The sequence below is a fragment of the Globicephala melas genome, chromosome 3, assembly GCF_963455315.2.
Source record: "Globicephala melas chromosome 3, mGloMel1.2, whole genome shotgun sequence".
NCBI lineage: Eukaryota > Metazoa > Chordata > Mammalia > Artiodactyla > Delphinidae > Globicephala > Globicephala melas.
The window spans coordinates 162881953-162908722 of record NC_083316.1 but is presented as its reverse complement, the minus strand read 5'-3'; the positions used below and the strand labels follow the sequence as shown (position 1 = coordinate 162908722).

General features: G+C 55.4%; 1 protein-coding gene across 2 annotated transcripts; it reads right to left on the bottom strand.

Moving 5' to 3' along the window:
- Positions 1–289: 289 nt before the first annotated feature.
- PKN1 (protein kinase N1) lies at positions 290–23728 on the bottom strand. Of its 2 annotated transcripts, none has more exons than XM_030879840.3 (22): positions 23501–23728; positions 18552–18855; positions 16902–17053; positions 15158–15293; positions 11953–12098; positions 11518–11731; positions 10511–10705; positions 8780–8889; positions 8545–8688; positions 6232–6307; positions 6008–6149; positions 5825–5918; positions 4036–4115; positions 3885–3960; positions 3697–3788; positions 2282–2458; positions 2058–2120; positions 1850–1926; positions 1504–1646; positions 1130–1237; positions 960–1040; positions 290–559 (listed from the first exon to the last, which is right to left on the bottom strand). In XM_030879840.3, exons 1-22 carry the CDS (start codon positions 23519–23521, stop codon positions 356–358), a joined length of 2835 nt encoding a protein of 944 aa, XP_030735700.1. In that variant the 5' UTR covers positions 23522–23728; the 3' UTR covers positions 290–355. The 2 variants fall into 2 exon arrangements, with proteins under 2 accessions (XP_030735700.1, XP_030735699.1); XM_030879839.2 differs by lacking the exon at positions 23501–23728 and adding an exon at positions 19928–19972.
- Between the last annotated feature and the right edge of the window lie 3042 nt (positions 23729–26770).

Sequence of the window (26770 nt, the reverse complement as noted above, 5' to 3'; positions counted from 1 at the left end):
TCCCTACCCCCCAAACTACGCCCCATCACTGGCCTCTAACCCCGGAAGTTCCTCAACACAGCTCCGAGCCCCCCTCCCATGGCGGCCTGCCCATGCTCCCCACCACAATAACAGACCCGAGTCTCCACCATCCCTTGGCCCCTTCAAACGATCCCCCACCACAATCCAGGGCCTCTCCCCATCACTCCCTACGCCACCGGCCATCCATCACATCCCCTCCCAACTCTCCCCACCTCCAAGCACGCCCCCCACCCCCATTACTGCACAAGAACGGACGGAGATGCATGGATAGAGCAAATCCCAAAGGCCTTTTTAAAAACTGACAGCTCGGTGGGGGCAGAAGTGGGGGAGGGGGCTAGCAGCCCCCGGCCACAAAGTCGAAGTCCCGGAAGGCTGCCTGCTCTGTGGCCGTGAGGGGCCGAGCGTCGCGGGGTGGGCTCAGCGTGGGGGCCTCCCCTGTGAATTCCTCGTCGAAGTTGCTGACATCAGTGCGGCCCGCCAGCGTGGGTACGAAAGGCGGCGGCAGGCGCCGGGCCAGCAGGGCATCCCAACCCAGTGTCTGCAGGGCAGAGAGGGGAGAGGTCAGCAGGGGAGGCTCAGAGCAGAGCGCAGGAAGGCTTTGCTCCTTGCACCCTGTCTGGCCTTGGATCTGTGGGGATCAACACAGGGAGTCACAAGATAGAGGAAGGGAAAGTGGCGGGCCTGGGGGCTCAGGAAGGATCACCGTAGGAGTGGGGGGAGGGGCCTGGGCTCATACACAGGGCAGCGCTCCCCCCCCCCCCCCGCCCCGCCACCCCGCAGGCCAGCCTGGAGTGGATGTGGGTGTAGGAGGGCCAGTGAGGGTAAGGGAGGGGGAAGGAAAGGCAGGCAGGTGTCAAGGGGAGGTGACAGTGTTGGAGGTGAAGCCACTAGGTCTTGGGTGGGGGGGATGGCTGGGTCCTGGGAGTGGGGGACTTCACCCTGAAGAAAGGCTGTTTTTTCACATCCTCTGCATCCCTCTCGCTGGATCCCAGCCTCCGCTCTGGATTCCTCCGCAGCAGCTGGGGGGAGGGAATTCTGTGTCAGTGTTCCTCTTCCTAGTCCCAGAGCCACTCCCCTGGCCCACCCTAAGTTGGGGGGGGGTCCTCACCCTGCGCATGATGCCAATGGCTTCAGCTGACAGGAAGCGGGGGTAGCGAACCTCATCGTTGACGATGCTGTCGAATACCTCCTCCTCGTCGTCCCCTGGGAACGGGGACTGGGGACAGGAAGAGCCAGGGTGAATTAGGCCCCTCTGGCCACACCACACCCAGCTCCACCCTGGGCTCCCGTGGCACTTTTACAAGGCTCACGTGGGAGGGTAAGTACCCCAAATTACAGATGCAGAAACCGAGGCTAGGGAGGCAAAGCCACCTGTCCTCAATCAGACAGCACATAGTGGAGGCCAATTCCGACCCCCCTCTCCCCCACCGGGCATATCCAGGTTATCGGGGACAGGCAGGGCGGAGCGGCCTGGGGCCTCACCTCACCGACCAGCATCTCATACAGCAGCACGCCCAGCCCCCACCAGTCCACCGCCCGAGTGTACGATGTGTCTGTCAGCACCTCAGGTGCCAGGAACTCCGGGGTCCCGCAGAAAGTGCTGGTCCGGTCCCCATAGCCCATCCCTGGGGGCAGCAGGACCATGTGAGGTTATGGGGGTGGTCACAGCTCTAGCCCAGCCCAGCACGGGGTGGTCCAGACAGCCAGCCCCATCCCAGGACCAGGGTAGGGGATAACCCAGGTAAGGCTGGGGACTCCACTCCCTCCCCTCTCTGTCTAAACCCCAGAGGCCAGCCCCTCAGATCCCAGTCCCCCCACCGCTCATCACCCTCCTTGCAGAGGCCAAAGTCTGCAATCTTGACATAGCCCTCGGTGTCCAGGAGCAAATTGTCCAACTTCAGGTCCCTGTGGGGGAGGGGACGGGAGGATGTAAAGAGGGATGAGTGGGAATCTGGGTCCTGCCTGAAGCCTCAGCGTCCCCCAGTGGGCAGAGCATGCATGCACGGGCATATGCGCGCGCGCACACACATACACACCTGTAGACGATCTTGTGTTCGTGGAGAAACTGCAGCCCCAGCACCACACAGGCCGAATAAAAGCTGCAGAGAGAGGCCGGTGTGAGGGAGCTGGGCTTCCAGGAAAGGCAGAGGGTCACATAAGGCTCCCACATCCTCAAAAGCCCCCCATTACCCCATAACTCCAGGAGCTGGGGGGAGGCAGGGCCTGTGGGTGGAGGTGTGGGGTGGGGGACTAGGCTCACACGGCACGGGGCTCCGAGAACACATCACTGTGGATGTGCAACATCAGGTCCCCGCCGGCCGAGTACTCCATCACGAAGCACACGTGCTCTGGTGTCTGGAAACAGCCAAACAGGTTCACCAGAAAGGGGTGTCCCGCGCTGGTCACAGCCGCCAAGATCCGCTTCTCACACATCAGGCTGGGCGGGATGGGGGTGGGGCAGGGGTCAAAGACCACAGCAGCTCCCTACCACCGACTCGCCCACCCCCTAGAGTCCTCAATCATCAGCTGTTTGTCAAGGGCCTTGCATGGCTGTGCACACTTGGGCAAGTTGCTTCATGCTTCTGAACGTGCTAACCAGGCACCCAGAATCCATCCATTGTCCTAGTAACAGTCCTAGTAACTTCCCTCTGGGAAACCACCAGAGGGACTGTTCTTTCCCTTTGGAGCACCCCATCTCCCTGGCCAGGAATTGGCCCACAAAAGGGCAAGCCAGGCCAATGGGGCTCAATCTCAGGGTTTCTGCTGGAATTATTAAGGAAGAAGAGCTAAAGTCTGCAGATGAGCCTTAAACTGCTAGGGTGGGGGGCATCTCTGTCCCTGTGAGGGGACTGCAAGCAAAGCCCACACGGACAAAAGCAGAAGGGAGAGATATCAACTGAGCACCTGTGTACAGCCATGCCTGGAGGTAGGCCACCCCTGGACTTTTCTGATGCAGAGCAATGAATTCCTGTATTTGCTTAAGCCTAAATTGGGTTCCTGGTTAATAAAAGGATGTCAAGAAGATTGGGGACAATCTCAGGTATCTACAGGGGGCAGGGCACTGTGCAGAATGCTCTAGAGTCATCCTCTCATTCATTCCACCCGGCGACCCTGCAAGAAAGGCATTAGTACTCCCCTTTTCTAGAAGGGGAGCCTGAGGTTCAGAAGGGTGAAATGAACTCCCTAAGGTTTCTAAGCACATCTGTAGCAGAGGGAGGATCTGAACTCAGGGTCCTGACCCCAGTACAATGGCACCATTAATAGCACAGGCTTCAGAACTCGAGTCCCTAAGTTCAAATCCCAGACCTGCTGCCTACTGCCTATGTGACCTTTGGGCAATTTGCTCAAACTCTCTGTGCCATCAGCAGAATGGGGACAATAACAGTCCTTACCTCTTAGAGCCGTTGTAAGGAATTTGTTACTACATGTAAAGCACACGGTGGGTGCTTTCTAGGAGTCGTTATTATTGTAAGTATTGGGGTGGCCAAAAAGTTCGTTCGGGATTTCCTGTAATACAGGAAACCCCGAACGAACTTTTTGGCCACCCCAATACTAGCTTAATAAGTATAAGTGACTGTTACGAATCACTCTCACAGCAGCTCCAAGGAGGGGACTGCTCTGTCTCCCATTTCCCAGAAGACCAAAGTTCTCAGAGGGCCTGAGCAGGGTCCCCACCTCTCCACCTCGTCTCGGGCCACAATGTCCCCTTTCTTCAAAGCCTTGATGGCAAACAGCTCCCCGCTGGGCCGGAATTCGGAGAGCAGCACCTGGAACCACAGTGGGCAGGGGTGGCCTTAGTGGCCAGTCCAAGGACCTGGAGGTCTGGACCCCCCAGACCCCCAACTCCTTGCCCCCCGCCTCACCTTCCCAAAGTGACCCCGGCCCAGCACCGCCAGGAACTGGAAATCCTCGAGGGTCAGGGGTGACTTCCTCAGAGGGCTGTGGAAAGAGGAGGCTGGTGGGCAAGGGACAGTGGGCAGGGGTGGTGGGTGGTGGCCAGGGGAGGGGTGTCACCTGCACAGGGTGGGGCCTGGGATCTCCTGGGTCTCTGAAGGCAGCTCAGGAGTGGTGGTAGTTTCCTGGATCAGAGAAGTCTGTGGCAGACAGAGGAGGTCAGAGTACAATAACCCATAACCACAAGAGCCACCAAGGCTCTTGTCACCAATGTGACCTCACCTCTCCTCCCCCACCCCTCCTCACTCAATCCCCCTTCAGCCACACTGTTCCATTCACTGTGCCCTGAACACACCAGGCGTGTTTCCACCCTAGGACCTTTGCATGGGGCTGTTCTCTCCACCAGGAACTCTCTTTTCTCAGCACCTGCACTGTTCCTCCCTCACCTGCTTCCGGCCTTTATTCAAACGTCACCTTTGAAGGTGGCCAGCTGACCGCCATATTAACTAACAGAAGCTCCAACGCTCCCTGTCCCCTTTCTCTGCTTTATTTTTCTTCCCAGCACATTCTATGCTGTATTTTATCATTTATCTACTTATTCCCTTTATTGGTATTAGGGAATACCACGGAGTGACCTAATTCTTTACATCATAAGCATATATAACTTTGAGAAGAATCAAAATTAGTAATTTAAGTGGGAAAAATTTACCTACTCGTCCATCATTCTCCACTATAGAGACAGTTCTAAAGATTCAATCAGTGCCAACAGGTGTACGGTAGGAAACACAGTCCTCTCCTGCCCCAGCTGCCCTCCCCAGAGCCAGCTGCTGTTCATGATTTCGTGGGTACCTTTCTAGATGTATTTTATACCATTCAAGCATTTTGGTGGCCGTGTGTGAATGTCCATCATAGATGTCCTGGACTGGAACTTCTAGGTCAAGGTAATGCCCATCTTTTTAACTCAGCCAGCTGTGCCGTCCGAAGGAGATGCAGTGATTCTCACGCTTTTCCTGCATCCTCCCCAGCGTTCAATGTTATTCAACTTTTGTATTTTTTTTTTTGACAAACTCATCTAATTTAATGAGGCATCTCGTTTTAATTTGATGCCACGAAGCATATATTATTGTTTCCATTTTTTTTAGAAAACGAGGTATAAAGTGCACTCGGTGAGGTGGGCAATGGAAAGAGCTCTTACATACGAATCTATCCAGATGCCCGTCGCCTAGCCCAAGGGTCGGTAAACTCCATGCTTTGTACAGTCTGTAAACTAAGAAGGATTTTTACGTTTCTAAAGGGCTGGGGGAAAAAAATCAAAAGAAGACTAATAGTTCACGATCCATGAAAGTGACAGACGTTCAGTAAGGCTTCCTGGAGCACAGCAACACCCCTTCACGTCTGCCTGTATCAGGTGTGGCTGCTTTCTACGAGAGCAGCATTGACTAGTCATCACTGTGACCTTCTGGCCCACAAAGCTGAAAATACTGCCTATATGGCCCTTTCCAGAAAAAGTGTGCTGACCTCCGACCTAGATCAAGATGCAGAACATTTTTATCATCTTTGCCAGGCTCTCTTGTGTCCCCCCTCCTATCAATAAACCCCCACCCAGAGAAAACCACTAACTGGACTTCTGTCATCGACATGAGTTTTAAGTGTGATCATTTTACAGGGCAGCGTACTAAACACAGAGAGGTGAAGCTGCTTGGCGTGAGTCACACAGCTAGGAGGCAGCAGAGCAGGGACGGGACCCAGGTAGCCTGGCTCCCAAGCTCATGTTTTTATCCGGGATAGAGAACAGGACCCCGGTTCTGGCAGAGGTGTGCTGTGTGACCAGGGAAGTTCCTGGCGATCTCTGGGCCTTGAGTGGCAGTGGAGGTCCCCTAACACTGCCCAGGCCAAGGGGGAAGCTCACCAGACTTGATGGGCTGGAAGGAGGACCCAGAGGGCTCTTCTGGGGTGAGCTGTCCAAGTCAACCCCGAGGTTCAGCTTCTCCACAGATATGTCGCTGCGGCAAAGGGAAGAGGGTGCATCTAAGACCTAGCATTCCAGGAAGCAACCAGAGGCAGCCGGAACTCCGGGGCCCTCCCTCCTTACCCTGTGGACCGAGCCTCGGGTCCTGGAGAAGCCCCAGGGCTGAAGGTGCCTGTGGCAGTGGCATTGGGGATGAGCCTGCGAAGCAGCCGCACCCAGGTGGCGACGTCGATGTTCATCTGCCTAGCGCGCTGAAATGCCTTCCCTGGGGAGACAGGGGCGGGTGTCACCCTCTGTGACACTCCCGGGACCCCTGGTCTCTCCCCTGCCCCAGCCCATCCCCTCACCTTGCTGCTTGGAGAAGATCTTCTTCTGCCGTCGGAGCCGCGGTATCCTCTCAATGACAGGGTTGCGGAAGGTGACCTGAGGGAGGGGCTGGCATGAGGACCCTCGCCCACCTCCAGGCAGCTTGGTGGGGAAGCCCTTAGGATCATAGGTGTGCACGCCCATATGTCTCGGGGGTTCTGATCGCTGTGGCATTGCGTTCAACCACAGAGTACTAGGCATCGTATTAAGGGGTCATAAAGCCAGTCCATCCTTCGACGGGACCACCTCCTGAACTGCTACCTTGGAAAGGCAAGAAGGAGGCAAGCAGGCCCTCCTCCAGGGGTGGGGAGTGGGTCTGGTCCAACGAGATGCGCATACAACTCCAGCAAACAGGTCCTACACTTCACCTAGTGTCCCGATCGCCCGAGTGTTGTCCCAGACCAGCAGCATCAGCATCACCTGGGAACCTGCTGGAAGTGCAGATTCTCAGCACCGCCACCCCAACCTGGACCCACCGAATCAGAAACCCCGGCGGTGGAGCCCCGAAGTCTGTGTTTCAACAAGCCCTCCAGGTGATGCTGGCGCCCACCCACGTGGGGAAACCACTGGCCGAGTTGAATTCTCCCGACTCCAACACATCTTCTAGAAGGTGCCGGAGTCACAGAACTGTGTGGCTTTATGGGTGTCCAATCTGGTCCCCTCTAGCCACATGTGGCTATTTCAATTAAGTAAAATGAAAACGTCAGTTCCCCCAGTCACACTAGCCACACTTCAACGGACTAGCAGCTACTGTATTGGATGACACAGATATGGAACATTTCTACCTACAACGGAACTCAACGATTGTAGGCTCACTGACAACAGAACTGCAGAAAGTCCTACAGGCTGGCGCTTCGGGGAGAACAAAATAGAATGTTATAAGTAAACCTTGAAGGCAAGAAGGACTGCCTCAGAACTTGTCCCCCGGGCCACCCACCTCTATCGTCCACTTGGGTTTTGGACAGTCTTCCTAATAGAAGAATAGTTTCGTGGCCCTACCATCTGAAGTCTGCCCTTCTCTGCTCCTTTCCTTCAGGAGTCCTCGATTATGAGATCACATAAGAATTTCCACCTGGATAGTAAAACAGCCCTTGAATATTTTCAGAATTTTTCTAGATACTTTTTCAAGAAAAAACTACGTGTTGGGAATTAGTGAAAATTTACTAATGTTTTTTTTAATTTTGAAAGCACTTTTTAGTGAAAACTTAGAGTAATATGTATTTGGTCTCTGGCAACCAAGGAAAAGCTTCTTTCAGGTTAATCTTTAAACTCACTTGAACCCAGTGACTCACTTGGTATTTATCCCACTCCCGAAAACAGAGTTCATTATACAGCTGTATTTTATACTGTGCATTGTGAACTGTTTCTCTTTCATTTCTGATCTCTTTCACATGGTCTGATCTTCTTGCAAAGAGAAGCGGTATTTAAAAATCTAAGCAAGTAGCAAAAAAGAAAAAAACAAACACATTTCCTCCTGGGTTTAAGGACATGGGGAGACACACACATACACACACACACACACATATACCTATAGACAAAAAAACAGGACACATGTATATGTTAGGGGCAAATTTGAAGAATTTTTGAGGATGATTCTGGTTAAATGAGGGCACCAGTGACTTTCTTTCTCTGTCGCTCATTTCCTCCTCTATCAGATGTGACTAATAATGGTCCTGTTTGCACTGGGTTATTGTGAGGACTAACGAGTCAATGCCAGTACAGCACTGCGAACAGGGCCCAGCCGTACTACAAGGGGTCAGCTAGGAACGTTACTTAGACTATGGGCTCTTCATCAGGGGACCCTGGCCGTGTCTGGAGACATTTTTGGTGGTCACAACTTGGAGCGGGGGGGTTGCTACTGGCATCCTGTGGGGGGAGGCAGGGGGTGTTGCTCAGCACCCTGCAGTGCACAGGACGGCCCCTGCAACCAAGAATGATCCAGCCCAAATGTCCATAGTGCCAAGGGTGGGCCACCCTGATTTGGACCCTAACCCTGACATCACTGTGGAAGGAATCTCTCTGCTCAGCTGTGGCTCTGGTGGCAATCTCCGTAATATGTTGCTAGGGTTTGCTTTGCTTTTCTAGCTTGACAAAATTTTGTTGTTGTTGTTGTTGTTTTTCTTTTTTTAATATCTTGTTTCAGAACAAAACCAATCCCAGCTTAAGTCATGCATTGATGTGACTAATTATATGTACTTTTCTATCGAGATTCAGAGACCAGTGGAAAACCCATCTTCCCCTTCCAGAGCAGGAGATGCCCAAGCATTTTCTCAGGGGTCGGGGTCAGGCTGTACCTCAGCCACCAGGCAGCCCTGAGGTTCCATGTCCAGCTGTACTTCATGCCTCTCGTTGTCCAAGAAATCCTCCAACTTCAGGAATTTGAGGGCACACAGGCCCCGCTGGTCCCGCCAGAACACAGCCAACTCCAGCTCCCGTGCCTCAAGGGAGAGAAAGAGGGCCGTCATTTGGGGCGCCCGAGGCCTCAAACTCCTCCTCCTCCAAGCCCTGTCATCCCCTAACCCAACTCACCCTCTCCAGCTCCAGGGTGAAGCTCTGGTCCCAGGCGTGGGGACCACACGGCTTCCAGGACGTCTGCCCCACCACTGTGTTATCCAGCTTGAGCACAGTGCTCACCTCACCTGGAACAGGGGTTGGGGTAGGCTGTCAGGAGATTCTTGCAGGCCGAGGGTAATCTCTTGTATCTTATTAAAGACATCTTCTCCCCCCCCCCACAATATTCTGCTGTGCTATCTGACAAAGCTTTACAGTTCTGCCTGTCACATTAAGGCCTTTAATCCATCTCCAGTTGATTTTTGCACGAGGTGTGAGGCGGGGATCCAAATTCACTTTTATGCTGTATGCAAGTTCCGGCAATATATTCCTAAGTATTTACCCTCGAAAAATGCAGGCAAGTATACATCGGGAGATGCATAAATATAATGCTTATATAACAGCCCTAAATTAGAAACAGCTCACTGTCCAGGAATTAATATATAAATTGTAATATAGTCTTTAGCTAAACCATGAAATGGCTGAATTCAACTATTTTTTACCTAAAAAAAGACAGCAATCTGACATGCCTCATGACATGGCAAAATGAATGAACTACAGTTTCATGCAACGATAGGGATGAGTCTCCCAAACAATGTTGACTGAAAGAAGCCATTACCATAAAATACATTCTGTATGATTCCACATATATGAAGTTCAAACACAGGCAAATTAAACTACATTGTTTTGAGATGGTACATGGGTGCTAAAACTACAAAGCAAAACAAGGAAATGATAACCGTGAGAGTCAGGAGAGTAGCCACCTCTAGGACAGAGGAAGGGGCTGGAATTGAGGATGGGGCATGAGGGGGCTCAGAGAATTCTACTTCTTGACCTGGGTGGTGGCAACACAGATGGTTACTCTATTGTGATTCTTCTTTTATTCATACTTTTAAACATGTACGTATTAGCTTTTTTCACACTGTGGTAAAATTCACGTAACATAAAATTTACCGTCATAATCCTTTTTAAGCGTACAGCTCAGTGGTATCAAGTACGTCCACACTGTTGTGTAACCATCGCCACCATCCATCTCCAGAACTCTTTTCATCTTCCCAGACTGAAACTCTGTCCCCACTAAACAATAACTCTGCATTCCCCCCTCACCCTCAACCATCATCTCTATGAATCTGACCACTCTGGATCATGTAAGTGGAATCATGTACTACTTGTCTTTTTATAACTGGCTTATTTCACTTAGCGTAACGTCCTCAAGTTCATCCATGTTGCAGTATGTTTCAGAATGTCCTTCCTTTTCAAGGCAGAGAAATATTCCATTGCATGGATGGACCACATTTTGTTTACCCATCCATCCGTCAACAGACACTGGGTTGCTTCTACCTTTGACCATTGTGAATAATGCTGCTATGAACATGGGTATACCAATATATCTTCGAGACCCTGCTTTCAACTCTTTTGTATATTTACTCAGAAGCGGGATTGCTGGATCATATTGTAATTCCCTGTTTAATCATCTGAGGACCTGCCATTCTGTTTTCCTCAGTGGCTGCACCATTTTACATTTCCACCAACAGAGCAGAAGGGTTCCAATTTCTCCACATCCTCCTTAACAGCTGTGTTTGTTTTGTTTTGTTTTGCGGTATCCATCCTAACGGGTGTGATGTACTAATTTTTGAGAATGTTACAAATGTGGGAAATCCAGGACCCCCCACCCCATCTCATCCCTCCAGACCCTCAATGCCCACTCACTGGTGTTCTCGGATTCCGCTTTGAGACTGCTCCGGCCACTGAGGCTTCCACTTCGGCTGTAAAGGCCCCGGGCTGGGCGGCTCAGGAAGGGGGTGCGGCTCTCAGGGGTCCCAGGCACCCCCACTGAAGGTGAGGGGTTCCAAGGGATGGTCTCTGGAAGGTCTCTGCAGCCCACTACACGCACCTCCAGGGTCCCTGAGAGAGGAGCAGGCTCATGACGGGGGAGCGGGGGGTCACATCTGGGGCAGGACGAGGGGAAGGGCCTGCAGGTAAAGTGGGCATGTGCAGAAGTGGCCAACATGCAAGTGGGAGGTGGTGAAGGACTGTCAGGGTGAGGCAGGGGGTCTGATGCAGGGATGGCTGTGTCCGGAAGTGAAAAACATGGGACAAGGGGAGGGGTGGGTCAATCTGGGGAGGGGGTCTGGATGCTGGGGTTTAGTGACAGAAGAGAGGTTCAGGGTGTAGGCTGAAGGTCCAGGCGGTGGTGAGCCAGGTAGGACTAGGAGTCCGGGCTTAGATTCGGCGGGCTGATCTGAGGTCTGACACTGGGGCTGGGGTCTATGGTAGGGCTAGTCTGGGGAGGTAGTGGCTGAGGGATCTAAGGAGGGAGGGGCTGGCTAGCCTGGGCGTTGGGGGACAGAGGTTCAGGGCTGAGGGTTCTGAGAGCAAGGGACTGTGAGACTGGGCTGGGGGACTCTGGCTGGAGAAAAAAGGCAGGGCCATTTGGGGAGGGGTGGCGAAAGTGATGGGGATGGGGACAAAAGTCCCTCAGAGGGCAAGGCGGGGTGGGAAGTCCAGGTGCATAAGGCTGTCTGGCATGGGAAATGGGGCCCAGGTCCAGAGGGCTGGGGTGAATGGAGAAGGGAGGGAACAGTGGGATGGGAGTCCAGGGTTGGGGAGAGTGGAGATCCCGGTTGGGGGTCTCGGGGCTGGGGGACTCAGAGGGGTCAGGAGTCCAGAGCTGCGGGAGGTAGGGTCCGGATTGGGTGGGGGACGTCGGGACCCACCTGTGAGCGGCGCGGGCTTGCACAGGGTGCTATAATGCATGGCGGGGAAGGGCCCGGCCAGGCGGGCACTGAAGGCTGAGGACGAGGCCGCAGCAAGCTCCTCGCGCAGCAGCCGCCCCTTCGGGTGGTCAGCGGGCAGCTCCCCGAGCCGCCGCTCCAGCGCCTCCCGAAGCAACCCCAGCTTCTGGTTGGACTCGGTCAGCTTCTCCTGCGCCTGCGGTGGGAGGAGCCTGGCCGGGCTGGGGGCGGGATCCAGCACGCCCCTCCCCAAGTGCAGACCCAGGCCCCGCCCCCAGACTGGCTAAGTCCTACCTGGAGCTCCTCCCTGGAAGCCCAAGCCCTCAGCCATTTGGGTCCTACCCCTGGGCTCCCTGAAAATGAGGTCCCACCCATCGCTGAAGCCCCACCCCTCTGGGTCGACACCGCGTCCCTCACCTCGCTGACAGCCTTGCGGTCTGGGGCTTTGGCAGCGCTGAGCAGGCGCAGCACGTTCTTGGCGCCCTCCGCCACCGCGTGCTCGACTCGGAAGTGGTGCCGCAGCTCCTCGATGCGCAGCTCCATGGCCCCCAGGTCCGGACTCCCTGTGGGTGTAGGGCACGAGGCAGTGAGGCTAGCCTGGGCCCAGGTCCAACCAGCCCGGTCCCAGACACGCAGCCATCTGCAGGAACAAGCACTGGCCACAGACGGCCATCAATATGCATCACTTTCTCCCAAGGTGAGGGGTCATGGTGACACTGTCACCCACAGGCAGACGGCCACACTTCCACCCAGATGCTGTCCCTCTTTTATCCAGACGCTCTCACACCCACATGGACAGTCCCAGGGATGTAGTTAAGCTGTCACCCGGGGACAGTCATATATACAGGCACACCATTAACAAAGTCTTAGGGACAGATACATTGTCAGGGTCCCACTTCATCCCCAGGGACTGTCGCAGGGATACCATGGCAACTGGATAGGATATAGTCACACAGACACAGGAACACTTAAAAAAAAAGAGTAACTTTCATTCATTGCTAATGGGAATACAAGTGGCTTTCCAATGGAGGCAGTTTGGCCATTTCTATCAGAATCACAAATGTATTTACCCTTTGATTCAGCAATCCCAGTTCAGGGACTTTATCCCATAAAAAACACCTCTGCAGGGACTTCCCTGGTGGCGCAGTGGTTGAGAGTCCGCCTGCCGATGCAGGGGACACGCGTTTGAGCCCTGGTCCAGGAAGATCCCACATGCCGCGGAGCAACTAAGCCCGTGCGCCACAACTACTGAGCCTGCACTCTAGAGCTCACGAGCCACAACTACTGAGCCCATGTGCCACAACTACTAAAGCCCGCGCGCCTAGGTGCTCCGCAAAAAGAGGAGCCAGCGCAATGAGAAGCCCGAGCACCGCAATGGAGAGTAGCCCCCGCTCACCGCAACTAGAGAAAGCCCGTGCGCAGCAACGAAGACCCAACGCAGCCAAAAATAAATAAATAAATTTTTTTTAAAAAAACACCTCTACACGGTTATTCACAGCCTTCCTTCTAAGAGCAAAAGATTGGAAACAACCTCATTTCCTCCAGCAGGGGTCTGGATAAATGCATAGTGACCACCCACCCCATGAAATACCATGTAGTTGGGAGAACAGGAACAGTGTCACACAGACGTCGTCACACTGTCACTCACAGGGTGACAGTGGCATTATCACTTTGTCACCAGTGTAGGCACTGGAACACACACACACACACGCTGAGGAACACACTCTCACAAAGATGCCATCACACTGCCACATACGGACATTGTCACAGTGATGAGGCTATTACATAGATATATGCCTTGTCAACCCCCAGCAAAGGGACACAGTCACAAGGGCAGAGGGAAATGGTCACAGAACATAAATACCCTTATAGGACACAGTCACAGAGTGGCAAAACTCCCAGGGCTCTATCTCCAGCCCAGGGAGAATCAGAGGAACACAGTCACACTGCCACACGGATAAGGCATAGGGACAGGTAAAGAAATGCCACCATACTGTCACATAGGCAGGGCAGAATCACTGATACCCACAGACACAGAGGCCCAATGGCACAGGGACAGGCACAAGGATACACTGTCACCCAGGTGCAGGAAACTTGTCACTCAGAGAAACAAGGCCACGGTCACCCTTATCCAAGGCTGTAGATTCCAAAGACGGTCTCGTGGTCCTGCACAACGACCTAGACTCAGACGTGGGCACTCAGACAGTCACAGTCACCCACAGCTGTGTGGCACCCACCGGGACTGCTGTCACATGTGCCCAAACAGTCATCAAGGCTTTTACACTTATGGGGACAATATCAGGCTGTCACCAAAAGTTACAATGTCACCCCAAAGCACAGGGACGTGATCATACCATCACACACTGTCACTGAGAAGCCCACGTAGGCATTCAGAGTACAGACGAACAACCACACAGTCACGCCGACACCTCCCCGCTACAAAGACACACACATTGTCATCCGAGTTCCAAGCCCTATTGCTATGGACTGCATGTTTGTGTCCCTGCAAAATTCGTACGTTGAAACCCAACCGCCAATATGATGTTATTAGTTGGTGGGGCCGCTGGGAGGTGATTAGGACATAAGGGCGGAGCCCTCATGCATGGGATCACTGTCCTTATAAAAGGGACCCCAGAGAGCTCCCTTGCCCCTTCTACCAGTGAGGATGCAGTAAGAAAGCAGCTGTCTATGAATCTGGAAGAGGGCTCTCACCAGACGCTGGATCTGCCGGCGCCTTGATCTTGGACTTCCCAGCCCCCAGAACGGTGAGAAATAAATGTCTGTCGCTTACATGCCCCCACCCCCAGTCTGTGGTATTGCGGTACAGCAGCCCAAATGCACTAACACCCACCAAGAGCTGACACTTACCTCTCGTAGTGACACAGAAACTACCATAGTTACAGGGCAGGATATTATTACGGAGGAGCTGCGGCACCGTATTATTACGGAGGAGCTGCGGCACCATGATGTTATTATGTATTGTGTCCCCATGGTCAGCATCACTGATACACATCAGTAGCTGATACACTGACACACATCAGTAGCACAGATAATCTTCTCTGCACACAATACATCAAGACCCGGTGACAAATTCAGGCTAACAATGGGGTTGAGACACCCCCAGGCATTCATACACTGAGACACACAAAGGAACACACACACACCGTGGACACCCACAGGGGCCAACGTGACAAGGCAACCACCTAGTCCAGGGGTCCGCACATTATTTCCGTAAAGAGCCAAAGGGTAAATATTTTTGGCCTTGTAGACCACACGGGCTCTGTTGCCACTCCTTGGCCCTGCTGTTGCAGTGCAAAAGCAGCCTTAAGTGATAGTAAATGAACGGGCATGGCTGGGTGCCAATAAAATTTTATTTGAAAAAAAAAAAAGGCGGCAGCAGATTTGGTCCAAGAACCGTAGTTTGCCAATACATGATCACATGCAAATCTGAAATAGGACAAAATGGGAAACTGAGGCCTGGCAAGGGTCAGGAATGGGCTCCAGTCACGTGGTGAGTCACAGCACCCACCTCCCTGCCTCAGAGAGGGACCCCTCGTGGGGCTGGGAGCTGAACTCTCCAGGGTGGAATGCAGGTGAGGCTTGTTCAGGGCAAGGGACTCACCTTGGGCCTCGTCTGCGGCCGCCTGGCTCTCCAGCTGGCAGGCCTGCAGCGCCCGGCGGAGCTGCATGCGGATGATGTCAATCTTGGTCTTACTGTCCTGCAGCATCTGCTGGGCCGTCAGCAGCAGCTTCCGGTCCTGGAGGCAGAGACGGGCCATGAGGGAAAGGCTGGGCAGATGAGGGTCTGACCACCAGTCCTGCTGTCTACATCGTGCAGGCCCTGGGTGACCCTGTGACAGAGCATTCATGTGTGGGTGTGATAACACGTGCCTCCGTGTGTTCCTGGGTGCTGATGGGAGATGTCGCCCGTGGCATTTGAATCCTGGCTCTGCCGCCTAACAGCTGTGTGACTTTGGGCAAGCCGCTCAACTACTCTGGCCTGTTTGCTCATCTGCAGGAAGGGGAGTACTAACAGCACCAACCAACACTGGGCTGAGGATTAAAGGAGCTAACCTGTGTGGAGGGCTCAGAGCCGTGCCTTGCACCAGCAGGCACTGTGTTTGTGTCAGCTGTCAGAATGGCGTGCGTGTGTAAGTGTTCCCCGTGGTGGGCGTAGCCTTGACTGTAGCCACGTGGGTGAGTCCAAGGGTGACTGGATGTGAGACAGTTACAGTAAGTGGAGTCCTGATGTTTGTGTGTGCAGGTCAAGGCACAGCGATGACTGGGCATAGCCAAGGACCCCGTGTTGTGTACATGCACTGGACACTGGTTGTGGATTTTTCCATCTACCTGGTGCTGTGTTTCAAAACCAGGCACTGCTAACCTGTGGTCAAAGAAGTCTGTGTACTGACTGAAGGGGGCAGGAGGGAACCCTTTCTGGGTGACAGGAAGTGTTCTGTATTTCGATGTGGGTGATGTGTACCTAGATAAAAATTCATTGGTCTGTACACTTAAGTTTTCTGCACTTTACGTCCATTTGTTACACATCAATAAAAGGTAAAAAAAAAAAAAAAAAAATTCTGCATGGCTTGTGCCCTCCCACATAACATTCACATTTGTGTGTGCACACAGGCATGGGTGCTCTCTGGGTCTCTAGCTGTAGGTCTGACTGCGCTGTGGGTGTATCTCTGGGTGTTGGTGCAAACCTGTGACTGTGTACTCAGTACTGGTACAACTGGGGGAGCGCCTGTGTGACAATTCTGGTCTCTGAGTGTGAATTTAATAATGTGTGTGTCTGTCTGTCTAGGCGGTGTGTTGGCCTGTGCTGTGTGTCCGGGCGTTATACGATGGTGTGTGTCTCTCTGTATCTAGAGGTTGCTCTGGTGGTCATCCTCCACGTGCTTATGAGCGTTGTTACTGATGTGACTCTAGACCTTATGACGGTGCATGTGTGTCTGTGAGTCTCTAGGTGTTGTTGTGACCATGGCTGTGTCTCTAGATGTTAGGACGATGATGTGTGTGCCCCGAGGTGTTGATCTGCGTGTCCAAGTGTCAGAGAGAAACCACCAGCAGTGAGAGGCTGCGTGTTGCCCTGACCATCTCTGGGGGTAACTGAGTTTGGGGGGGACAGTCTCTGTCATGTGTCTGTCTGACATCACCCACAGTTACCCTGTTTCCCATATGCCCCCATGAGCTGCCCGCACCCCAGTCCTGCTGCAAAGCCACCCATCAGCCCCTCTGTCCCCAACCCAGAGGACCCCAGACTCCCAAGGGAGCAGATGTAGGTGCCACCCTGCCCCCCCCAGACTGTATTCGCTTGCGGGTGTACATGCACACGGGGCGGGGTGCACTCGCGCTGCCCCCACCTTAGTGCTGCCGTTGCTGTACGTCTGGATCATGTTTTCCGCCCCCTGCTTCACCTTCAGCTCGATGGCCAGCTGCTTCTCCAGGCCGGCCACGCGACTCAGGTTGGTGGCTGAGCAGGCTGGGCCACCTTCACAGGGGGACTGGGGGGCATCTGGAGGGGGTAGATGGGGCAGAGTCACCACGGCCCTCACCTCCATCTGCCCAGGTGGTTCTGCCCCAGCTGAGAGGATCCACCCCCAGGGCCAGGGAGAGGAAGAGCTGGGGACCAGGGTCCAGAGGGCCCAACCACCCCAGCCCTCGTAGGGAAACCCCTGCAGGACTGGGGCAGGACCAGCATGAATGAGCACAGGCAAGTGTCCAGGTGTGCGCTGGGTCCTTGGTGCTGGTGTGACTGTATCTACCTTCATATGGAAGTCCCCAACTACTTACACAGCTGTGTGGGCATCCGTGGGTGTGGCGGTGGTTAGGTCTGTGACCCGCAGGGTGTTGGCATAACTGAGCGAGTATGTGTCTCCCCAGGTGCTAGTGTAACTGTGAGATTCGAGGTGTTAGAAGGACTGTGTGAGATTCTGGGTGCTGGGGGTGACTCTAGGCATATGCTTCCGACTATTGGCACAACTGTGCTTTCTGATCTCCCGGCACTGGTACAACTGTGTCCACGTGTCTGGGTGCTGGTACAGCCGGACATGCATGTCTCTGGATGCTGGCATGGCTCTGTGAGTCTCTAGCGAGTGGTGTGACTGTCCAGGTCACTCTGGGTGCAGCTGTGACCGGATGAGGTTTTGGGGGTCGGCTGAACTGTATCTCTGAGTGTTGACATGACAATGTTGGTCTCTAGCTGTTGACACACCTAAGTGGTATATGGGTGTTGGGCTAAGTGGTGCTGAGTCTTCAGGCCTTGTCCGATTGTGTGTATAAGTCTCAGGCTGTTGACAGGTCGGTGGACGTCTGTAGGGGTTGGGCAGCTCTGTGTGTGTGTGAATCTCTGGGGGTTGGCGCGAGCATGTGCGAGTCTCTCGGTATTGTCTGTGTGTCGGTGTGACTGTGCGTGCATTTCTCTGGGTGCTGGGTGCCGGTATGCAAGTCTCTGGGTATTCATATGATAGTGCGTATGCCCTTAGGAGTTGTCTGGGTGCTGGTGTGACCGTGTGTGAATGTCTCTGGCTACTGATGTGGTGTGTGTTACACCTTTGTCTTTGGTTGCAAGGTGAAAAAGTTCTGCACATCCCTTGCACGATAATGTGAACCTACTCAACACCACTGAACTGTACACTTAAAAATGACGCATTTTGTTATGTGTTTTTTGATCCCAATTGAAAATTTTTTTAATCAATAAAAATTAAAGATATTTTAGAAAGAGTCTTGGGGGTTGTCCGGGTGCTGGTATGACTCTGTGAGCCTGGATATTCGTGTGACCCCGTGTAAGCCCTTTGGTGTTGTCCAGGTGTGGGTGTGACTGTGTGTACCTTTCTCTGGGTGTTGCTTTTGGCCTTTGGTCTGCCTGTATTTTGAGGCTCGGTGCTGTTGTGACCCAGTGTGTCTCCCTGGAGGTCAGAGGCGATGGGCTGGCCTCGCTCTAGGACACAGCGGGTGAGCCCTGGGCAGTGGAACCCCCTGCTGTCCCGCATCCCCGGGGAAGCCTGGCTTACCGTGCACGCCAGCCGCGGGGTCGGGCAGCACCACATGGGCGTGCAGCTCCTGCAGCTGCTGGTGCAGCAGGTCGAGTCTGCGCGAGGAGCCGCGCAGCACCAGCTCCACGGGGCCGAGGTTGCGGCCCAGGTCGGTGGTGGCCCGCCGCAGGTTCTCGGCGCCCTCCTTCAGCTTCAGCTCCTTGCGGATCTCCCGCCGCAGCCGCTCCCGTTCCAGCTCCAGCTGCTGCTGCACCCCGGGGGCTGCCAGGTCGGCGCCCGCCAGGCCCAGCTGCTCCAGCAGGGACCAGCTGCGCGGCTCGCTCTGCGGAGGACGGAGCAGGGTCAGTGGGGCCAGGAGGACTCTGGGGTGCAGAGTGCTCAGCCGTGCTCAGCCGACCTGGCCTGGTCCCCTCCCAGACTGTAACTCCTGACACAGGGCTGCTCTATGTCCTCTGATCGGCACCCCCCCGCCCCGCCACCAAAAGTGGGAGGTGAGGCAAGGCCCTGTCCCTGCTTTCAGACATCCCCAAACCGCAAAGTCCCGAGGGCAGGGGCTTCTTCCTTCCCTGTCCCCTCAGACTAGGGGACCACAAATACAGTTCAATCTCCCTTCATCTGTCCTCAGGCAGTGGGATTCTTCAGGTCAGATCCCATCACCCCACCACTGTGCCCCCCAAGCTAGGGGGTCCCCAAGGACAGGCCCTATCTCACTTCCATTGTCCTCCCAAATTAGGGGGTCCCAAGAACAGGCCTTGTCTCCCTTCTGTCGCCCCCCAAATGACAAGATCCTGAGGGCAGACCCCTTTCTCTCCTCTGCTGCCCCCCTAACCTAGGAGGTCCCAAGGGTAGGCCCCATCTCCACTCCCCTGTCCCCCAAATTATGAGGTCCTGAGGGCAGGTTTCATCTTCCCTCTGCTGCTCCCCAAACAAGGAAGTATCAAGGGCAGGCCTCTGATGCCCCACCAAACCACAAGGTTGGGGTCCCAGGCCCCTTCTCCTCACTGCTGTGCCCTCAACCTAGGACAGGAGGTACTGAGGGCAGGCCTCACCTTCCCTCTGCTATAATCCCAAACGAGGAGGACACGGGGCGAGGCCTCATCTGTCCCCTGCTGTACCCCCAAACTAGATCCCGGGGACAGGCCCCATCTCCCCTCCTTTCATCCTCTACAACCGGCACCCTGAAGAGCAGAGGCCTCTCCCTTTCCTCCTCTATCTCCCCAGCCTGGAAGCCCAAAGGGCCCCAAACAGTTTCATCTCTCAAACAGAAAACTCCAAGTCTAACACCTCATCTCCTCCCTTCAGTCCAAAACCGAGAGGTACCGAGGGCAGAGCCTCTGGCCTGTGCCACTTGGGGTCCTCTTCTGCTGGCCCCCCACAAGGACCCCAGCCCGCACCTCCAGCTCCCGGTCCAAAGGGGGATTGGCCTCCGCCATCCTGGGTTCCGGCTGAGGGCCCCGCCCTCTTCCTGAACCTCAGCCTTGCCAGGGCCTCTCGCCTGCTACTTCCTCTTTCCTGCTAGCTCCCAGCAACCCCTGCAAAAGGCCAGCTCTGGGCCTCTGGGGCATCTAGAGGGCCTTCCTCTCAGGCCCCACTCCAGGCCTGAGCCGGCTTCTCTGGAGGCACCCCAGGGATGGCCCCTGCTCCCTGTCCCAAGAGGATGCCCAAGGCGTACACAGCGTGCACACGTTCACAGGCCCACTAGTGTGGACGTGAAGAGCAGCCTCCCCCATGTATACAGGCTCCAGGGGCTGGCTTGGGTGTGCACACGCTCTCATACACCTATAGGCATGTGCACGCATCGCAGGCTAGCAAGTGTGTGCACACCCCCTGCGTCTACCCCTGTGCACACTTATATGCAAACACCCATGAGTGCTTATATGGGTGGCCCAGCCCCCTTCCTGCAGATGCAGCCTGTCCCAGCTTCCGGATTCTTCTCAGCTCGGTCTCTCGCTGCTGCTGACCACAGCTTAGAGGCCTAAGGGGCCTGGCCAGCCCAGCGGCACCTCCTTGAGGCCCACATTGTGAGGAGGCAGCGCTGGAGGGTTGCGGTGAGAGTGTCTCTATGAAAGCTCAAGTATGGTAGCAGTTACCGCAAGCTGCTCCCAGGTCAACTAATGCAACCCCAGGAGGTGCTATCATCACCCCATTTTCTTTCTTTTTTTTTTGGCCATGCCGCATGGCATGCCGGATCTTAATTCCCTGACTAGGGATCAAACCCATGCCCCCCCTGCAGTGGAAGCACAGAGTCTTAACCACTGGACTGCCAGGGAAGTCCCTATTATCACCCTATTTTCAAGATGAGGAAACGGAGGCCTGGAGCGGTGATGTAACTTGCCCAAAGTCCTACAGCCAGCAGAAGGCAGAGCTAGGATTTCAAACGGGAATGCCCAGAATCTGAGCTAGGTGTCAGCGTGGCATGAAGAGCCCCACAGACATTATCTGCCGCCGCCATGAGAACCCATTTCAGAGATGAAGAAAGTCATGGTTGGCTCCCGACCAACCTCAAGGGCAGCTGCCCCCAGGGATTTACTTCAGGCCAAAAGCGTCACTCCCATGATCCTCCTGACCCCTCACATTTATCCTGAGCAACTGCTATAATTCTCCCCCACTTTACAGGTGAGGAAACTGAGGCTCAGAGAGGTGGCAGCAGCAGTTCTCCATGGGGGAGGGGATCGCCTCCACGACCACCCCACTTCTGGGGGGCATTTGGCAATATCCAGAGACATTTTTGGTTGGTTGTCACAACTGGGGGTGCTACTGGCATCTACTGGGTCGAGTCCATGGGTGCCGCTCAACATTCTACAGTACACAGGACAGCCTCCATCTCAAAGAATGATTCAGCCCCAAATGTCAATAGTGCTGAGGCTTAGAAACCCTGGATTAAAGGACACAGATGCACACGCTGAGCTGCTGACCGTGACCCAGGAAGGATTTCACAGCAGCCCCACCTGCAAGGTGCTGGCCTGGTCTACGTCTTTCCCCACCATGAAAACCCTCCAGCTACATTTTTTTGACGGCAGAACCAAGGCTCAGAGAGGGAAAGGCACGGGGCCTAGGACACACTGTTAGGAAGTGACAGCTCTGGAATTTAAACCCAGGCTCACCTAATACCACCTGCTACCAACCAGGCCCCACCTGCCACCCAGCCCCACCCTATCCCCAGCAGGCAGAGCAGGGGTACAGCCAGGAGCAGGGCCAGGTCAAATGAGGGAAGTCCAGGCAGGCTCCCTCAGCCCCACCTCCTCCAGCAGCTGAGGCCTGAGAATATGCAGAGCAGGGAGGGAGGGAGGCCCGCCCTCCTGGGTTCTCCTCTCTTGGGTGACTCACTCCTACCTAGGGCAGGGGTCACCTGAGGGCCAGCAAGATGAACCCATGAATCAGGAACCTGGCCTGGCCTTGGAGAATCCCTGCTCCCCCAACTCCCACCATGAAGCAGGAGACCCCAGGTCCAGAGGGTCCATCTTCCAGAATTCCCCTCTTCCCAGAGTGGCCAGGGACCTAGACCCCATGTCCGGAGATTTCAATGCTTTGGGCGTTTCCGGAATCTGGACAGGACATCCGTTTGCTGGACACAGAACGGACAGGCACACACTGGGACAGACAGAGGGACAGTTTAGCAGACCCAAGCAGCCACGAGAAAGGAATGACCAGGACAGGGGAAGAGAGCAGGAAGGAGATGGGAAAGGGGACCAGGGCACAGGTCCAGCCTCGTTCCAGGAATCACAGCCTCCGTCCAGGTCATGTTTGCTACATGCCAAGCGCATGCATGCGCCAGGGGATTCCTACACAGCCCTCCCAGGGCTGAGGTGTAGAGGCAGAGACCCCAGCCCTCCCCAGCCCCCAAGGTCTGACCTTGTGTGATCGGCAACACCAGATACGCCCAGCTCCTCGGCAAGGCTGGCAGGCCATCAGCAGGACTGGGATGGGGGATGGGGGTCATGGGACAGACACAAAGGGGATGTGGGGGCAGGTGCAGAAGGAGACGAGAACCCAGTTACACAGCAACCACAGGACGACGGAGGGATGATGAGGTGCTAATGGGGGCACCAGAGGTACAGGACATGTCTCAGATTTGGGTCACTGAACGAAAGAAGTGTTAGAAGTCACCCTGGCCCTGCTAGCCACAAATAGGGAAGGTGGGTCCAGGGCTGTGATGTCCACAAGGTGGCACAGGAAGAACCTGGTTGGGCGGCAGGTTGGTGTCAGTCCGCTGTGCCTCTGCGTGCGTGTGTGTGTGTGTGTGTGTGTGTGTGTGTGTGTGTGTGTGTATGTTGTGGGGTGACCCAGCCCATGCCCAGGTGGGATTCCAGGTATAAGAGAATCCCCAGTCTGTTGACATGGACACTCCCCACCTGGGATAAGGTTCCACCTGGCAGCCGGGTGGCCGTGTGGGTCCCCCATCCCCCGACCTAATGAGGTGACTCTGGCACTTCCGGCAACAGGTGACAATCTGGGTGGCGTCGGGACCATCGTAAAGCTCAGTCTGGAGGTGGGGGCGGCTGGAGCTTTGTTGTGCGGGGGAGAGGAACGGGCCGGGCGGCCTCCTCCCTTCCCGGGGCACCGCGCCAGGCACCTGCTCAGGTGGAGCTGCACCTGCCCGGAACCGAACGCTGGGAGGGAGAACGAGTGGCAGGGTCGACAGGCACCGGGATGCACAGCCAGCCACAGACACCTGAATTCTAGCCTCCGCCGCGCCCCCTCTAATTCTTGGGGAAGGGCGGAGCTTGGGGGTGCTTCAGGACCTCCCCGCTCCCCCCCTTGTGCGTACCTCCACCAGCCGAGAAGGGGACTGTGCTGGCTCCACGGTGCCGGCCCAGGGAGGGGGCGCCCAGTGCTCGGGGGAGGGGGGGAGGGGAGAGGGGGGGACCCGCCCTGGCCGCCCCGATCCCGGGGGCTCCGGCAGCGCGCGGGCGGGGGTCCCCGGCGCCCGCTGGCCGCCACGGGGCTGAGGACGCAGGTGCGCCTACCTGCAAAGCATCGCTGGCCATGTCCACGCGCCGTCCGCCAGGGGTCCCCGCGCGGAGAGAGGGGCGGTGAGAGGAGCGTGCGTACGCCCCACGCGGGGCGGGGAGGGGGCGGGCGCGGCGCGACCCCCCCGCCCCGGGCGCACGGCCCTCTCCGGCCTGCTCGGCTCTAGCCCCGCCTGGCCTGGCCGCCGTGTCCGCGCGCCTCGCCCTCCGGCCCCAGCTGCCGCTTGGCTCGGTCACGTGACCGCCTAGGTCGGCGCCCGAGGAGGGGGCGGGGCCGAGGGGGTGCGGCTCCCGGCGGCCCCCGGGGCTGCGGGGTCCTGCCTGCCGGACGCCCCTCTCCCCGGCCGAGAGCGCGTTGTCCTCTTCCCCAGCCTTTTCCTCTTTCTGAATCCTCCTTCTGCCCACGGGTGCTCCGTTTGAGCGCGCAGGAACCCGAAGAAAAGAGTGAGCCACGTTAAAGCGGGGAGCTGTGGAGGCCTTTGGGCCTCCCGGAATCTCTCAAAAAACAAAACCAATTCATCCCCGCCTGTGTTTGCAATTTTAGGCCTCTTGGAACGGTCCGTCATTCTAAGGCACCGGAGCTTCCCCATAGGCTGGAGACAAGCTCTGAGCAGACTTGTGTTCAAATCCCCGCCTGCCTTGGGGGAGTCCCCAAGCCCTAAAAGCCCCTCATCTGTAAAACGGGAAGGATTTACCTACCCACCCCTTAGGTGTTGGCAAAATTAAATGAGACAATACATGCCAAGTGCTGTGAACACACAGCTCAATAAAGTTTAGCTGCTGTGATTTTTAGTGTTTTTGCCGTTGTTATGAAAAGGGATTTGAACCCTAAATCCGTCACGGACTCGCTGCGGGCCCCGTGGCCGCTGAGTCCTCAGTTTTCCCTGCTGTAAAATGGGGGCCCGCCTCTTCTTCGGGGCTGCTGCATGCAGGTGGCGCTCCACAATGCACACTCCTGCCCTATCGGAGGCAGAAGGTGGAGACCTTTGAGGAGCTTCTCAGGGTCTCCGGAGTCTCTGTAGCACGCAGGCGGGCTCGTGGCCGACCCCGCACTCCCTTTCAAATCCGGTGACTGGGCCAAGCCGCGGTCCCTGGGGCGCGGGGCGGGGAGCGTTCCCTGGCAGCGCCGCCTCATTGGCGCCCTCCTGGGACCCGCCAGAGCGTGGAGGGCTGCGGGTACCTTGGTTACCCGCAGCTGTGAGTGGTTTGCACCGTCCCAGAGGCCGGGGCGGGATGTTTTCTTTCTCCCTTTTTCCTTTGGACGACTCTTAGGGGCTGGTTGGTGGTGGTGGTGGTTAACAGAGAAAGAATGAGAAGGAGGAGGAGGAGAAATTATACCAATCCAGAATCCACCCACTTCTCACCCTTCCACTATCTGCACCGGGTCCAGTCTTCATCATCGTTCGCCTGGACCAGTGCAGTCACCTCCTCCCAGGTCTTTCGGCTCTTCCCTCGACCTCGTAGTCTCTTTTCCCCACAACACCCCAAGGACTCCTAGGAACACCTGAGTCAGGTCATGTCCCTCCTCTGCCTAGATCCCTCTTTGGCTCCCACTTTCCTCAGAGTAAAAGCCAAAGTCTTACCTGCAGCCCACAAGGCCCTGCACGATCTGCCCCCTTCACCTTCCCTCTCTCCTCTTCTCCCACCTCTTTCCCTTGCTCCCTCCCTCCAGCTACACCTGCTTCCTGGCAGTTCCTCAAATATTCATCCACTGAATTAAAAAAACCTTTGAGCTAGTTCTTTTTCTCTTGATTTAAATATGAGGAAACTGAAGCTCAGAGAGAAGCCCCTCACCCCAATTATAAAGTCAGGATGTTTATAGTCCTTGCCCTGTCTTCCTCTAATTCTCCAGCCCACCCATTTTACAGATGGGGATGAGGGGGCAAAGCAAGGCTGAGAGCCAGCCCAGGAACTGGGTCACCTTATCCAAGGATGGGCCCTCTGCTGCCTGCCAGGTTTCCAGGCTGCCTCCCCGGATGGAGCTGGGGAACCCTGCCAAATTCTCTCTCCAAGCTTCCGGCATTCATTTACTCAGTGAATATTTATCAGCACCCACTGGGGACTTTGGTAGCACTGGAAACACAGTCGCACTCTGGGCTTGAAACAGGGAGACCAAGGACTTATTGTATAATCTCAGCCAAATATGATAACTGCACCAGCACCGCCCTGTAGCTCCTCTGGCCTCTCTCCAGTCCTCTCTGGGGCCTTGGAAACCCTAAATCACACCCACCCCCACAGCTCTGCCTGCTGGAAAACCTGTTTCTGGCTCTCTGGAGCTCTTAAGAAAAACACCACTCCTCACCTGGCCTGCAGGATGGTCCTGTCAGGCCTCTGCCCACCTGTCCAGCTGCATCCCCCTCCACTCTCCTCATCCCCATCTAGCAAAACTGGCCTTCTCTGTGTTCCTCAAATATTCTCACCTTATTTCCAACCACAGGGCCTTTGCACTAGCTGTTCCCTGGTCTTTAATGCCCTTCCCTCACATCTCCCCAAGGCTGGCCTCTTCTGATCATTTAGATCTCTGTTTAAATGTCACCTCCTCTGCTTCCCAGAGCACCTCCATGCCCTGTCATCTCTGGTCCATGGCTCTGTTTTATTTATTTTAAATATCACTCCTCTCTGAAATTTCCCAGTAACTGGCCTAAGCTCGCTCAATCTTTGTGGAATGAGTGAATGCATACACTGTGAGCTGTCAGGAGAAAGGTATCCCAGTCCAGTGAATGCCTTGAGGACATAGGTGCCCCACTTATAGAGGAGGCAGAACGGCTGGCACTAAGGGACAAATTAGGAAATTACAAAATAGTTAAAGAGGAAGGGCTTCCCTGGTGGCGCAGTGGTTGAGAGTCCGCCTGCCGATGCAGGGGACACGGGTTCGTGCCCCGGTCCGGGAGGATCCCATGTGCCGCGGAGCGGCTGGGCACGTGAGCCATGGCCGCTGAGCCTGCGCGTCCGGAGCCTGTGCTCCGCGGCGGCGGCGGAGGCCACAACAGTGAGAGGCCGGCGTACCGCAAAAAAAAAAAAAAAAAAAAAGAGGAAAAGGGTGTCTGGTGGAAGAAACAGGGCAAAGGCCTAGAGGTGGGTGAGGTAGAACTCGGCATGTCCTACTTCCTCTGCCTACATCTCCCACCCCAATCCCCTCACTCACACCCTGGCTGCATGACCTCCTCACTGCTCCTCACACATGCTGATTCCTACCTCAGGGCCTTTGCTCTGGCTTTCTCACTGCCTGCAGTACTTTTCCTTCTCATCTTGGCATTCTATCTTCCT